The 15,818-nt window shown below is 42.1% G+C and overlaps 2 protein-coding genes across 3 annotated transcripts; one reads left to right on the top strand and one right to left on the bottom strand.

The window, feature by feature from the left end:
• Positions 1 to 2,245: 2,245 nt before the first annotated feature.
• On the bottom strand, positions 2,246 to 8,692 carry LOC139578148 (G/T mismatch-specific thymine DNA glycosylase-like). 2 transcript variants are annotated; one of them, XM_071405399.1, is made up of 11 exons: positions 8,514 to 8,692; positions 8,176 to 8,246; positions 7,208 to 7,425; positions 6,615 to 6,814; positions 5,950 to 6,019; positions 5,529 to 5,664; positions 5,279 to 5,361; positions 4,815 to 4,909; positions 3,606 to 3,780; positions 3,189 to 3,314; positions 2,246 to 2,737 (listed from the first exon to the last, which is right to left on the bottom strand). In XM_071405399.1, exons 2-11 carry the CDS (start codon positions 8,229 to 8,231, stop codon positions 2,586 to 2,588), a joined length of 1,311 nt encoding a protein of 436 aa, XP_071261500.1. In that variant the 5' UTR covers positions 8,232 to 8,246; positions 8,514 to 8,692; the 3' UTR covers positions 2,246 to 2,585. The 2 variants fall into 2 exon arrangements, with proteins under 2 accessions (XP_071261500.1, XP_071261501.1); XM_071405400.1 differs by lacking the exon at positions 8,176 to 8,246 and having other exon boundaries at positions 8,514 to 8,630.
• Positions 8,693 to 12,332: 3,640 nt separating this feature from the next.
• LOC139578146 (ubiquinol-cytochrome-c reductase complex assembly factor 6-like) lies at positions 12,333 to 15,674 on the top strand. Its single transcript, XM_071405398.1, has 2 exons — positions 12,333 to 12,469; positions 12,668 to 15,674. Exons 1-2 carry the CDS (start codon positions 12,362 to 12,364, stop codon positions 12,755 to 12,757), a joined length of 198 nt encoding a protein of 65 aa, XP_071261499.1. The 5' UTR covers positions 12,333 to 12,361; the 3' UTR covers positions 12,758 to 15,674.
• Positions 15,675 to 15,818: the final 144 nt, after the last annotated feature.

The following is a 15,818-nucleotide window of genomic DNA, read 5'->3' as shown; positions in this document are numbered from 1 at the left end:
GGTCTGGGTGTATGTCTAACAGGCACAACTCCAATATAAAGTTGTTGTTTTTTTAGTCGCCGAAATGCCACGTGCGTCCACTTATATCAGTGCATTCTTAACAACCTAACTGTTACGAAACTTCTATTCAATCAAATAAGCATTGTGTAGCAAATTAGCAATTAAATGTTCTGTTGACCAAATTAGACAATCTCTCATTGACCGCCATACATAAATTCCTCACTTCTTGGGCTTGTTTTCCTGGACAGATTTTGGGCAGTGCAACACCTCATCGCTTCCTCTCTGCCGCTGGGACACTTTTTGGGGGGGGCGGGGGGTTGGTTCACGCTGGACCCAGCGTGAACCAGCAGTTTGCCCGTTGTTTGTTGCGTCGCCTCGCCTTAGCTGAGGAACTCATATTTCTCTTCTTTAAAACCTAACCCTAATCACATTTGCTAACCTTATGCCCAACCTTGAATTAAGACCAAAAAACTACATTTTGTTCACATACATTCTTACTATATAGTCATTTTTTACTTTGCAACTGGCCTATCAAGTCTTTGTACATAAAACATTCTCCATTCAGGCTGCAAAGGTGTCGATTTCCTCCATAACTCAATTGAATGACGAGAAGGCAGGGGGGGGAAAAAAGGTAAATATGCATACTTAAAACACCATTTTCCACCACCAATGCTAGTCCCTGGATGTTGCATATCGCGTTCAGCCAATCAGTTTGCAGGTGTCTTTTTTCCACCCCTGGTCAGATGGTTTCAAAACGCTACCGTGGACCTACGGGCCGTAGAATGGATGCCTCTGCCATATGAGACTAGATATGTATTCATTCCACTGATTCTGTCCCCCACGGGGGGATACGAGTGTATAGCCAACTGCATAGATAGATAGATCCCCTTTGGACGGTAAGGTGAAACAACTCAATATCGCCATCTGCCTTTGGGTTATGAAATAACTATGCAACTACGCAGTACTAACAACAATGTTAATGTTACTACACTACAGTATTATGGCTTATAACAACTTAATTTAACCATCTGTCTACCCATTTGTGCTTGTAGTTTGATATTGAAGATTTCTTTGTCCAAACACAACACCATATACGTCAATCATCCAGTCAAGCCAGGTTTTTTAGGTTTGAATGGGAAAATGTATATTTTCTATGAGGATTTATATTGATACTAATTACACCACAAAGTATTGCATCAGAACAAGACAATGGGCGTAACAGAGACCACAATTTCTTCCTCCAGAGTGAATACAGTTAAGGGTAGGCGGCAGGTAGCCTAGTGGTTAGAGTGTAGAGGCGGCAGGTAGCCTAGTGGTTAGTGTTGGACTGGTAACTGACAGGTTGCAAGATCGAATCCCCGAGCTGACAAGGTAAAAATCTGTCGTTCTGCCCCTGAACAAGGCAGTTATAACCCACTGTTCCTAGGCCGTCATTGAAAATAAGAATTTGTTCTTAACTGACTTGCCTAGTTGAAACGCACTCATTATCCATGAGTAGAAATTTGGCAATGAGCATACACTTTATAGACTAGCTAATGACATTGTGTGCCCAGAAAGTATAATCAACTGTCAGGAAAACTGACTTAGCTACAATCCATGTAAATGATGAACACCTCCACTGTCATCTAAACATTTGTCATGATAAGACCAGGCATGGTTATTTCTGTATAATGAAAGGAGTGATTTGATTCTGCGTCCAGGGACATATTCTCATTTGACATTGTAAGATGTCCGTCTTGTTTAGTAAATTATAAACTCTGTTGCTCTGCTGAAGATCAATATATGGTTCAGAGGTCAGATGAATGATGTAACGCCATGATCATCAGTCATAAGGAGGAAACTGGGGCTACCTTCACCTGAAACTGTCTCGTTTAAAATGGCCTGGAGAAAACTGCTGGGACCGCTAGAAAAGGTGGCTGTGAACCCAGATGGAAACTAGGGTCGTGTTCATTAGGGCACACTGTAAGAAAACACTAAGCATTTCAGTTCCTTTCCTGTTTTTCCAGTTCTCTTTAAAAGCTTTCCACAGTTGAATTCACTAGAGACACAAAGCAGGTACTATTTGAATTTGTCCAATAAGAAACACTTCCATTTTCCGTTGCATTGTGGTTTTCATACGGTGTGCCCTAATGAATACGGCCCATGTCGTCTTGGGACTGTCAGGCGCCTGTCTTTTTCATTCAACGTGATCACTTTACAAGTCCTAATGAACCATGTACATCAATAAGTTCCGGATTCCACAAAATAACTGTCAATGTCAGTTGTACAACTGATTTAATATCTATGTAATAACAAACTTAAAAATTCCAGAGCACAATTACACTTCCACATGTGAGGGATACAACAAAATCCCATTCTTTAAAAATATAAAAATAAGACACTGGACACATGCTGTATGAAATGCAATAAATAGTTATAAAAATTAATGGGGGGAAAAAATGGGCTGTGTTTTAAAGAGAGAATTTGAAAAACAGGAGTCCAGTCAAGATGGGCCATTTCTCCTCCATCTTCCTTCTAATGTGACGCATGCATTATGATGCCTCAGAAACGGTGTGACCCAATGACTTTTCTTGTGGGGGCCTTCTTCAAAAGGTTTCTGCTCCCAACTGAGGTTGAGCTACATTGCTACTGTTACAGCTAATGTCCGGTATCTGGTCCGCAAACGACTGTGTCATCCACTGGTCGTATGGCATGTGGTTCAATGGTGTAGCTTGGGCTTGGTCCTTACTGGGCATTGCTGAAAGGAGTATAAAAATTAAAAACAATTATTCAGATGTAAAAATGGTATCCACGAGTTCATCTAGATAAAGGGCTTCATCTGACTCTGGGTCAGTAGATAAAGGGCCTCATCTGACTCTGGGTCAGTAGATAAGGGGCTTCATCTGACTCTGGGTCAGTAGATAAAGGGCCTCATCTGACTCTGGGTCAGTAGATAAGGGGCTTCATCTGACTCTGGGTCAGTAGATAAAGGGCTTCATCTGACTCTGGGTCAGTAGATAAGGGGCTTCATCTGACTCTGGGTCAGTAGATAAAGGGCTTCATTGCCTAAATCCTGAAGTAACCCTTTAACAAACCAACAGCTGTATGAATAGTGATGACAAGTCGTTCATCTTTCGGGTCTATTTTCCTATCAGCCGAGAAGCACTAACGAAAGACAAAAAAAACACTCTTCAGAAACTTGCTCTCACCGGTCTCTTTGGTGGAGGAAATGTTGCAGTAGCTTGTGCTTTGCCTTGCCTCCTCGCGCTCCCCGTCGCAGGTCTCGTACTCAGGATCCACCTGCTCCTCCTTGATGGCCATCCTCTTAGCATCCTCTGTAGCAGTGATACAGGAAATACAACATTACTGATCAACAACACTGCTCTTCAATACGATTGCCAATCTAGAGAGCATACCCTCATTTATCCTTTGAATGTACACCACATGACTGAATATAATTGGTGTAACATGAAGCGCACGATGGCATCCTTATCAATGGCAATATATTCAGTATATATCAGAGATTCAGTTAACGGCTTTCTCATGTTCGTTCTGAAATAGCAGCGTGAACGAGACTTTGAAGTGTGGCAACGCTTAACTTAACTCCGTCGTGACCATTATTTTACCTTTGGCAAGTCCCAAGTCGAAGTGGTACTCAGTCTCTTGCACCTCGCGGGCCACTGAGACCACACCTTTGATCTTGTCCCGTATCTCCTTCAGCTTGATGTAGAAGTGAACCTTGTCCTGAGCGCGGGGGAACTGGGCACAGCGGGGGCTTGACGAAGGCATCAAGTAGCACACCTGGGATGTATGCAATGAGTGAAGACATTCGCAACGTTGCAGGTAGAAATGTGTGGAGCCGACACGGCTCACAGCTCTACGTGACATTACGCTAAACTTGATCTAGAATACATTTCTATCGGAATCTATAACGTTGTACCCTGTTGAACAGACCCCAAAACAACAGTAGGAACAGACAATGAGAGAATGGATACAAACATGTGCGACTAGTTACTATCCTGAACAAAAATATAAAAACGCAACATTCAACAATTTCAAAGATTTTAAGGAAATCCTTCAATTGAAATAAATTCATTAGGCCCTAATCTATGGATTTCAGATACTTTGGAAATAAGGGGGGGGGGGGGGGGCGTGGATCAGAAAACCAGTCAGTATCTGGTGTGACCACCATTTGCCTCATGCAGCGTGACATCTCCTTCAAAATAGAGTTAATCAGGCTGTTGATTGTGCGTTGTGTTTTCCCACTCCTCTTCAATTGGCTGTGCGAAGTTGCTGGATATTAGCAGGAACTGGAACACGCTGTCATACACGTTGATCCAGAGCAATGCTCAATGGGTGACATGTCTGGTGAGTATGCAGGCCATGGAAGAACTGGGACATTTTCAGCTTCTAAGAATTGTGTACAGATCCTTACGACATGGGGCCGTGCATTATCATGCTGAAACATGAGGTGATGGCAGTGGATGAATGGCACGACAATCTCTGTGCGTTCAAATTGCCATCGATAAAATCGAGTTGTGTTCGTTGTCAGTAGCTTATGCCTGCCCGTACCATAACCTCACCATGGGGCACTCTATTCACAATGTTGACATCGGCAAACTGCTCGCCCACCTGTCAGGTGGATGGATTATCTTGGCAAAGGAGAAATGCTCACTAACAGGGATGGAAACAAATTCGTGCACACCACGAAATAAGCATGTGTGTATGGAACATTTCTGGGATCTTTTATTTCAGCTCATGAAACACGGGATTAACACTTTCTTTACATGTTGTGTTTATATTTTGGTTCAGTGTATTTTGGTAAAACTACTTACTGTTTCGGTTTCTGGGATTTTGTACGGCTGTAAGCCAAACTCGAGTTTCTTTGCCTTCACTCCAAAGATCTCTTTGCTGAAAATTTCGTAAATACCTGCCGAAGAAGAGTAATTTAACCTTTATTTAACTAGGCAAGTCAGTTCAGAACAAATTCTTATTTACAATGACGACCTACACCGGCCAAACCCGGACGACGCTGGGCCAATTGTGCGCCGGCCCTATGGGACTCCCAATCACGGCCCTGAACCAGGGTGTCTGTAGTGACGCCTCTAGCACTGAGATGCAGTGCCTTAGACCGCTGTGATAAAGCCTGGAATCGAACCAGACCGTAATGCAATGAATATCATCATGAAATGATGTAGGTCAAACTTTGTCGAAATGACAAGTATTTCTGTTTTTATCTGTAAAAGACAAAACAAACTATAATTGTAATTACTGATATGCTCTATAAAAATGTGCTCACATTTTCCGTTGAAAGCTGCGATTAGTGGCTTGTATTTCTTCAGCTTCTCCACCAATTGCCGGCCTCCTTCACGAAACTCTTTGCTGTAGAAATAGTAACAAAGTTAGCCTAGACAATGACCCAATAACCATGACGACAATGAACCAATAACCATGACGACAACTGTAACTAGAAAGAAAATGCAAAATGGATGTTTCATGACATCTGTGCTTTTTTTATTACTATAGGTTTATTACTATAGGTTTGACACCTTGAGAGGTCTTTGCTTCCTGGCGTTGTCCTCTCCACCATGTTGGTAAAGCCAATGCCATACTTCTCCGGCAGGCTCAGATCGTGCATGTGGTTGAGCTGCTCATCAGTAAGACCAGAGAGGAACAGGCATTTCCCTAAGGTCCAAAACAAAAACAAGCTCAATCACTTTCCTCATAATGTTACTAATAACGTGGGTTGTGTTCACTAGGCACAAAACGGAAGAAAGCGTTCTAAAACGAGTCAAAGAGAGAGGTACCGTTTGAACTCGTCCAACAAGACTGGCTTGTTTTTTCTTTTTTTCCGCTGCACAATGTTTTGCTTCGTTGTGCCCTAATGAACATGACCCTAATCAGGCAGTCAGTATGTGGTATTACAGTACTCTGTATGTATGTATGGAAATAGAAGTGAGTGCTACGTACAGAAATGGTTTCCTGGGTTTGGGTAATGTCGTCCCTTGTAGGCTGACAACAGTCCTGGATTGATACCAATCTGAGAAAGGGATCATAAATTCTTATTATTGCAAAATGCTAGAGACTGAAGAGTCATTTTTGATTTGATTCAAATTCACAACGCACGTAGTACATGGGTTTAATCTAATGAAAAGTTGTGTTTGATCCAATGGGCTATCATCAGGGTATAATGGTGTGTGTATTCCAGGGGCTATCATCAGGGTATAATGGTGTGTGTATTCCAGGGGCTATCATCAGGGTATAATGGTGTGTGTATTCCAGGGGCTATCATCAGGGTATAATGGTGTGTGTATTCCAGGGGCTATCATCAGGGTATAATGGTGTGTGTATTCCAGGGGCTATCATCAGGGTATAATGGTGTGTGTATTCCAGGGGCTATCATCAGGGTATAATGGTGTGTGTATTCCAGGGGCCATCATCAGGGTAGAATGGTGTATTCCATGTGCTATCATTAGGGTAGAATGGTGTATTCCATGGGCCATCATCAGGGTAGAATGGCCTATCATTAATAATGGTACAGATAAAAATATATATAATTGGGCCAAACTTTACATAAACAGCCCTACTCAACATCACCAGTCTGAAAATGTCACAAATTAAATGTTAAAACTCACTATCAAAATGTCCAGGTTATGGTCAATAATGTCTGGCAGGGTTTTGGCCATAACCTCGTCCACTGACATGCCATTGAAACGGTTAAGGGTCCTTTTGGCTTTCTTCAGGGCCTCTGCCTGATCGTAGTCCTCCTGCGGTTGGCCCTCCCCCGGCTTCTGTTTGGGAGGCCGACCTCTCTTTCTCTTCCCTGGCGTCGGAGCTAAAAGACAGAAAATGAACAGGTTTGCGGGGGAATCCATTTGAGGCGAGGTGCAGAATCGCAAATCTTGATCACATAATGAGTGGTTCTCCGGGAAGCAAAATGGGGATTTATAAAAATCAGTGATCCTGTGCAGTCCGACTGCAATGTAGTCAATCTCAGACACGCCCAATGATTCTGTGGAAGGTGCTGGACAAATATAATCGGATTGATTACTGGAACAGCACCGCGTGAGGATAGATCAGTTCATGTTAACACCAGGGTGGTGGGGACTGGGGAAATGTGTGTACGCAGAGGAGAGAGCGCACAACAAATAAAGCTGTACAAATATTGACCACACAAACATGGCAGACGGCCTGGCTAAGTAAGGGGGTGGGGGCGGTCATCACATACCTTGTGATGTATCCACAGGCTGATCGTGTTGGACGATTGGCTCTTGATGGAAGTCGTGAAGGAAGTCCAGCTCTTGGTGGACAGGGAGGTCCTGGTGGACAGACAGCTCCGTCATGACCCGGTCCTCTCTGGATCCCTCCATGTAATGACCCATATGACCCGTGTTATGGTACTGCATCACATGTTGAGCTTGGGGGTGCTGCTGGGTGGACTGGTACCTACAGGTCCAGAAGACAAAAGAAACCGACTGGGGTGACACCATCTTCTTTTGTTTTCAAATGGGGTTTGTCCAGAGAGGTGACAAACCGGAAGACAAAGAAATGACTGAGGGTCCATAGAGAAACGGTTCATGCTCCTAGGAACCCAGTATATATGTGAGTTTACATCAACAAATATGACAGCAACCTTCCTAGAATACATTTCACACACACATTGGTTTGACGTCTCATGTTTCCTGGTCAGAAAACATTCATGGCCCAACTTTTGGGTTTGACATGGGTGTGTGTGCTATTAATGATCATGTTGTAAGGATGCATGTGTTTTAACGTCTAGGATTACTTTACTTAAATGTAAATGGCCTATCAATGACATGTTACCTCACTCTGCATCCATAGAGTAACTTTGCATATAAACTTCCAATCAGTTTTTTCTTTGCAAATCATTATTTAATCATGTACATTGTACCATGTAAAAATGTCTGCCTTCCTGTCGGTCTGTCTTCACAGGATCATAATTGTTTCTTAATTTTAAAAAGTACAGTGTTGTGGGGGGGAGAAAAGCATGCTTTGTCTAATGATGACAATAATACATAGCCTGCTGTAGGCCATGGCGATAGGAACTGTTTTGACAGTTATTGCAAAATGAGCTTTATTTAATACATGTTGATGGAGACCTCCACACTGACACTCCACAACAATTGTATTTTATGCAAAACCTCCCAACACCAACGCGTTCGGAGGACAACTCACCACTGTTGGAGATAATCCGTAGGAACCGTCAGTGACGTATACTGCTTTTCTTCCATCTTTACGAGGATTTACTTAAATAAATTAACATTCATGTTGCTGTTAGCTACAATGATATGCCCTTTTACACTGTCATTTACCACAGTAGGAGTGATTGGCAAACTATCGGCCTTTAGATTTGGCAAACTGATTGTTATCACAACACCACAAAGACGTTTGGTGGTAAAAAAAAAGGGTTACAGACAACTAACATTCATTCTAGCTACTAAACAAGCTTGCTGGGAAATTGCAAGGGGAGTATATAAACGTGCTAATACAAGAGATGTTGAGTAGCGACATACCTGTTATACATATGTTTAGAATTCCTTTTTCACAAAATGTACCGATTGAGGGCGATCAATGGACCCAAAACAAAGACCATTTAGGAACATTGGGGTGAAGCGTCTTTTCAGTTTATTGTTAGCTTTACCCTAACAAAAGTATTTGCGTTGTCGCCGCCTACTGGGTCGGAGTGTGGAGCTCACATCATTAATCCATTCTAAATTAAATCAAATTGTATTGGTCGCGTACACATATTTTGCAGATGTTATCGCGGGTGTAGCGAAAATCTTATGTTCGACAGTGCAGTAATGCCTAACAATACACCCAAATCCCCAAAATACATATAAAGGAATTAAAATTAGAACGAGCAATGTCAGAGTCTGGAATATAAATAGATATGTATATGATGGTGTGTATAGACACGATGGACAGTATATGAATAAAACATTTGTGTACAGCAGTAGTTATAGGATGAGCCTTGACTAGAATACAGTACATACATATGACGTTTATTATTATTATTAAACCTTTATTTAACCAGGAAGGGCTCATTGAGATTTAAAATCTTTTTTTAAAGGGCGTCCTGGCCAAGATAGGCAGCACCAAGTCATTACAAAAATTACAGACAAACAACATGAAAAACTACAAGTAATCTAGTAAAAACCATAGAATTCACAAGAGTATAACAAAATCAAAAACAGCAAATTAAAAACATTGACAGGTCAGGGAATCAGTCTCAAAATCCTTCATCAGTGTTTTAAAAACACCAATCGGGACAAGTTCTTCCAGTTTAAAAGTATTTTGTAAGACGTTCCAAGACGATGGCGCAGAGTACATAAAAGCCCTTTTACCAAATTCAGTTTGGACATTTGGAACAGTTAGCAGGATAAAGTCTAGCGAACGAAGAGAGTACCCACCACATTTCTGAACAATATAAATGCCCAAATAAAAATGTAGTAAACCCAAAATGGCTTTGTAAATAAAAGTATACCAGTGACTGAGCCTACGAGTGACTAGAGCAGGCCAGCTAACCCTGGTATACAAAGTGCAGTGGTGCGTAAGTGTTTTGCATTTTAAAATAAATCTCAAAGTGCCATGGTAAAGGGTGTCAATTGATCTCAAACACTGAGCGGAAGCATTCATATATAAAATATCCCCATAGTCTAGTAAAGGCATAAATGTAGCTGATACTAGCCTCCTGAATTCAAAAGAAAAACGGTATGTAAACACTATTAAAGTGACGAGTACTCAATGATAATGAATACTAGGGCATAGGGCAGCAGTCTCGAGTACCGGCTAGTAACAGTGACTAAAGTTCAGGGCAAGGTACTGGGCGGAGGCCAGCTAGTGGTGACTTTTTAACAGTCTGATGGCCTGGAGAAGTCCCACCTGCACTGTCTCCGCCTTCTAGATAGTAGCAGGGTGAACACGCTGTGGCTTGGGTGGCTGAGGTCCTTGATGATCTTGTTGGCCTTCCTGTGATACCAGGTGCTGTAGATGTCCTGGGGGGCAGGCACCACCCCCTGGAGAGCCCTGCGGTTAAAGATGCCTTACCAGGTGGTGATACAGCTCAACAGGATTTTTTATTTTACTAGGCAAGTCAGTTAATAACAAATTCTTATTTTCAATGACAGCCTACCGTTAACTGCCTCGCTCAGGAGCAGAACGACAGATTTTTACCTTGTCAACTCAGGGATTCGATCTTGCAGCCTTTCGGTAACTAGTCCAACGCTCTAACCACTAGGCTACCAGCCGTTCCATTGAGGATGCTCTCAATGGTGCATCTGTAGAAGTTTGTAAGGGTTTTAGGGGCCAAGCTGGCTTTCTTCTGCCTCCTGAGGTTGAAGAGGTGCTGTTGCGCCTTCTTCTCCACACTGTCTGTGTGGATGGAACAATTCAGGTTGTCAGTGATGTGTGGCCCCGTTGATGTGGATGGGGGCGTGCTCCCTCTGCAGTATTTGTATTTTTTTGTATTTATTAGGGATCCCCATTAGTTCCTGCCAAGGCAGCGGCTACTCTTCCTGGGGTTTATTATGGATCCCCATTAGTTCCTGCCAAGGCAGCGGCTACATTTCCTGGGGTTTATTATGAATCCCCATTAGTTCCTGCCAAGGCAGCGGCTACTCTTCCTGGGGTTTATTATGAATCCCCATTAGTTCCTGCCAAGGCAGCGGCTACTCTTCCTGGGGTTTATTATGGATCCCCATTAGTTCCTGCCAAGGCAGCGGCTACTCTTCCTGGGGTTTATTATGGATCCCCATTAGTTCCTGCCAAGGCAGCGGCTACTCTTCCTGGGGTTTATTATGGATCCCCATTAGTTCCTGCCAAGGCAGCGGCTACTCTTCCTGGGGTTTATTATGGATCCCCTTTCATTCCTGCCAAGGCAGCAGCTACTCTTCCTGGGGTACAAACACATTAAGGCACTTATATTACACATAAAACAAAGATAAAACAGTACATCATATAACACTGTCAGACCCCCACATATCCACAACACAAAATGTATAATACTCAACAATATTATAATGTACGTGTGTAGAGTGCGTGTGCTAGCGTGTGTGTGCGTATGCGCGTGTCTGTACCTGTGTGTGTGTCTCTTCACACCCACTGTTCCATAAGGTGTTTTTTCAATCGGATTCTACTGCTTGCATCAGTTACCTGATGTGGAATAGAGTTCCATGTAGTCATGGCTCTATGTAGTACTATGCGCCTCCCATAGTCTGTTCTGGACTTGGGGATTGTGAAGAGACCTCTGGGGGTATGTCTTGTGGGGTATGCATGGGTGTCTGAGCTGTGTGCTAGTATTTTAAAACGGACACCTCGGTGCATTCAGCTTGGCAACACTTCTTACAAGAACAAGTAATGATGAAGTCAATCTCTCCTCCACTTTGAGCCATGAGAGATTGACATGACATGCATATTATTAATGTTGTTATCTCTCTGTGTACATTTAGGGCTCCAGAGTGGTGCAGTGGAATAAGACACTGCATCTCAGTGCAGTACTTGGTTTGAATCCAGGCTGCATCACATCTGGCCGTGACTGGGGAGTGCCATAGGGCAGTATAGAATTGGCCCAGGGTTGGCTGGGGTAGGCCGTCATTGTAAATAAAAATTAGTTTTTAACTGACTTGCCTAGTTAAATAAAGATTAAAAAAATAAATAAAATAAAAAACATTTAAAGGCCAGCCGTGCTGCCCTGTTCTAAGCCAATTGTAATTTTCCTAAGTCCCTCTTTGTGTCACCTGACTACACGACTGAAACGTAGTCGAGGTGCGACAAAACTAGGGCCTGTAGGACCTGCCTTGTTGACAGTGTTGTTAAGAAGGCAGAGTAGTGCTTTATTATGGACAGACTTCTCCCCATCTTAGCTACTGTTGTAAACATTTTTGACCGTGACAGTTTACAATGCAGGGTTAATTCAAGCAGTTTAGTCACCTCAACTTGCTCAATTTCCACATTATTCATTACAAGATTTAGTTGAGGTTTAGGGCTTAGTGAAAGATTTGTCCCAAATTCAATGCTTTTAGTTTTAGAAATATTTAGGATTGAACTTATTCCTTGCCACCAATTCTGAAACTAACTGCAGCACTTTGTTAAGCGTTGCAGTCATTTATGTCACTGTAGGAGCTGATGTGTATAGAGTTAAGTCATCTGCATGCATAGACACACTAGCTTTATTCAAAGCCAGTGGCATGTCATTAGTCAAGATTGAAAAAAGTAAGGGGCCTAGGGAATTCCTGATTCTACCTGGATTATGTTGGAGAGGCTTCCATTAAAAGAACACCCTCTGTTAATGTATAATGACTACATCACTGTCCATCCCTCTCCTGTATAGGTAACTGATTGGTCCTCTCGGGCTGATTTGAAGATGCCTGCCGGTGTATCTTGGCCTCGGTACCTGCGGATGTTTGGTGCCGGTGTACTATCCATGTTCGCCGGAACAGAGGTTATCCATCAGTACTACAGACCCGATCTGGTAAGCACGGGAACAAGCACCCTATCCGCCCCCGTGTGCTTTTTACATTATATGACCAAATGTATTGTAAAATGAAAAGGTCCACGTTGTCTTTGTGTTTTGCATACTTGTTGATAAAATCATACATGGAAATGTATTGCTTGAAAATGTTGCTGATAATCCAATGTGATGCATACGCGTTTCATTTCCCTTCGCCAGACTTTTCCAGAAATCCCTCCCAAACCTGGCGAGTTGAGGACAGAACTGCTGGGCAGAGAAGAGGCTGCTGCGGCTGAACAGAGACAGTGACCCTTTCGGGGGACGTGTTTTTTCATACAGTATCTTGCTCCAGAGGAATCCATGTACATATTGTACATGCTCAAACCACAACAAAGGAGACAATTATGAATAGAAAATAGGATGTGCATGTGCGTATGTATCACATATGTAATGGCATATGACATTTGGCGTAAATGTACCTGTGCCAATACTATTCAAAGTTGCATCAGGCAATGATGGGTTCACATGGCTGGTTGGAGCCTCTCATTGAGCTCAGGAGCCTCTCATTGTGTTTTTTTGGAGCCATACACCATGACAGCGCAATACACAAGGGGTGGAACAGTGGCAAAGGTACCCACAGGACAAACAGAATAATATTAGTCTGAGGAGAGATTAAATAGCATTAATACAACAAAAATAATTCAAAACCCCCCTTTAGTTTATTATTCTAATAGAGGGCACAAATTCTAATACTTGTCCACTAATTGCCAATAATTGGACAAAGGATCATAAATTTGTATAAATGTAGCCATGAATAACTTATGAGGTGTTGAGGATAGGACTACTTGCAGAGTAGGTGCCCCTTTACTTGTACTTGATGTGAGAGACATAAAAGTGATCTTCAGTTTAGACCATGTCTTCTGATGGGATCACTCCTGCCTTGATACATGCTCTGTGAAGGATGTCAGCTATAGATACTGCACAGACTAGTATGAATTTGTCACAAACTGTATGTGTGTATGTAAAATTCAGTGTTCTTTTTTTTTAAATCAGCGGATGTGAACACATGTTTTTTTGTGTTTATGCTTTAATAGATGATATAAGAAAAAAATCAGGTCCACACACGTAAGGATTCTGAGAAAGGTCGTCATTCACCAAATATATTTCAAAATGTGAGCTTCATTATTTATGAATAAAAAAGTATTCTTGTTATCATCATTCTGATCAGAGCACAAGAAGAGCAGCTGCCACATGATAGAAATATAATTAATTATATATCTGTGTCCGTGACCACCTGGCGTATCCATAACAATCAATGTAGCTAGCTAAATATTATTTTCACACCGCAAGTATGGCAATATCTAGGAGAACTCGTGGAGACAAGCATGCTCGTCTTTTACAGACCAGTTTAGACTTATTTTAAATGACTTTCTAACATTTTCTTCCTATCATGTTTGCTGGTTTAAAGTACAAAAAAAAAAGTAAGCTAGCCTGCTGCTGCTAACGCTAACTGCACTGATGGCTTGACTGACTAAGGCTGGAGAGCGGGACTTCAAAACAAAATACACTAGCATCCTCTTTGGCAACATTAGTTAATGAATTCACCCCCCAAATCATGTTTTTTCTTTCACCTTCTTGTGTTTTGTACTCTTCTTATACTGCAGTGTTGTTTTTCACCCAGGATTTACTAGTTTGATGAATAGAAGGGATGAAGGATACGAGTATGACTTTGTGGAATATTGACACATGACATACACTACTGGGCCAAAGTTTTAGAACACTTACTCATTCAATAGTTTCTTTATTTTTTACTATTTTCTACATTGTAGAATAATTATGAAGACATCAAAACTATGAAATAACACATATGGAATCATGTAGTAACCTAAAGTGTTAAACAAATCCAAATATATATTATATTTGAGATTATTCAAATAGCCACTCTTTGCCTTGATGAGAGAATGACAGTAGTGTGCAAAGCTATCAATTAGCTCCACCTGGAATGCTATTCCAACAGCCTTGAAGGAGTTCCCACATATGCTGAGCACTTGTTGGCTGCTTTTCCTTCACTCTGTGGTCTGACTCATCCCAAACCTTCTCAATTTGGTTGAGGTCAGGGGATTGTGGAGGCCAGGTCATCTGATGCAGCACTCCATCACTCTAATTATTGGTAAAATAGCCCATACACCGCCTGGAGGTGCCTTGGGTCATTGTCCTGTTGAAAAACCATCTGTTCACCCACACCGGATCATCCGTTCACCCATACCGCGTCTCACAACAGCGTTTGGAACCAAAATCTCCAATTTGGACTCCAGACCAAAGGACAAATTTCCACCGGTCTAATGTCCATTGCTCGTGTTTCTTGGCCCAAGCAAGTCTCTTATTATTATTGGTGTCCTTTAGTAGGGGTTTCTTTGCAGCAATTTGACCATGAAGGCCTGATTCACACAGTCTCCTCTGAACAGTTGATGTTGAGATGTGTCTGTTACTTGAACTCTGAAGCATTTATTTGGGCTGCAATTTCTGAGGCTAGTAACTCTAATGAACGTATCCTCTGTAGCAGAGGTAACTCTGGGTCTTCCATTCCTGTGGCGGTCCTCATGAGAGCCAGTTTCATCATAGCGCTTGATGGTTTTTGCGACTGCACTTGAAGAAACATTCAAAGTTCTTGAAATTTCCAGGATTGACTGACCGTTTCTCTTTTCTTATTTGAGCTGTTCCTGCCATAATATGGACTTGGTCTTTTACCAAATAGGGATATCTTCTGTATACCAACCCTACCTTGTCACAACACAATTGATTGGCTCAAGCGCATTGAGAAGGAAAGAAATTCCACAAATTAACTTTTAAGAACGCACACCTGTTAATTTAAATGCATTCCAGGTGACTACCTTATGAAGCTGGTTGAGAGAATGCCAAGAGTGTGCAAAGCTGTCATCAAGGCAAAGGGTGGCTATTTGAAGAATCTCAACTATAAAATATATTTTGATTTTAACACATTTTTGGTAACTACATGTTATTATTTCATAGTTTGATGTCGTCACTATTATTTGTCACGACTTCCGCCGAAGTTGGTCTCTCTCCTTGTTCGGGCGGCGTTTGGCGGTCGACGTCACCGACCTTCTAGCCATCTCCGATCCACTTAAATTTTCCATTGGTTTTGTCTTGTCTTCCATCACACCTGGTTCCAATTCCATCAATTACATGTTGTGGATTTAACCCTCTGTCCCCCCCCCCCCCCCCCCCCCATGTCCTTGTCCGTAATAGTTTGTTGTAGTGCTTGTGCACGGTATGCTGGTATTTACCGGGTTTTGTTTGACCCATTTATTGTATTGTTCTGTTGACGGTGGTTTATGGTTATTAAACACAA

Source organism: Salvelinus alpinus, chromosome 6 (genome assembly GCF_045679555.1).
Source record: "Salvelinus alpinus chromosome 6, SLU_Salpinus.1, whole genome shotgun sequence".
Lineage (NCBI taxonomy): Eukaryota > Metazoa > Chordata > Actinopteri > Salmoniformes > Salmonidae > Salvelinus > Salvelinus alpinus.
Note: the sequence above shows the minus strand (reverse complement) of the source record. Positions and strands in the feature narration are given on the sequence as shown.

Coding starts and splice junctions, on each gene's coding strand:
- LOC139578148 (XM_071405399.1), bottom strand. CDS start 8,231: ATGGAAGAAAAGCAGTATACGTCACTGACGGTTCCTACGGATTATCTC. Junction 5,362..5,528: donor GGAAGCAAAGACCTCTCAAG/GTGTCAAACCTA, acceptor CTATTTCTACAG/CAAAGAGTTTCGTGAAGGAG. Junction 3,781..4,814: donor AAATCCCAGAAACCGAAACA/GTAAGTAGTTTT, acceptor CATACATCCCAG/GTGTGCTACTTGATGCCTTC.
- LOC139578146 (XM_071405398.1), top strand. CDS start 12,362: ATGCCTGCCGGTGTATCTTGGCCTCGGTACCTGCGGATGTTTGGTGCC. Junction 12,470..12,667: donor AGTACTACAGACCCGATCTG/GTAAGCACGGGA, acceptor TCCCTTCGCCAG/ACTTTTCCAGAAATCCCTCC.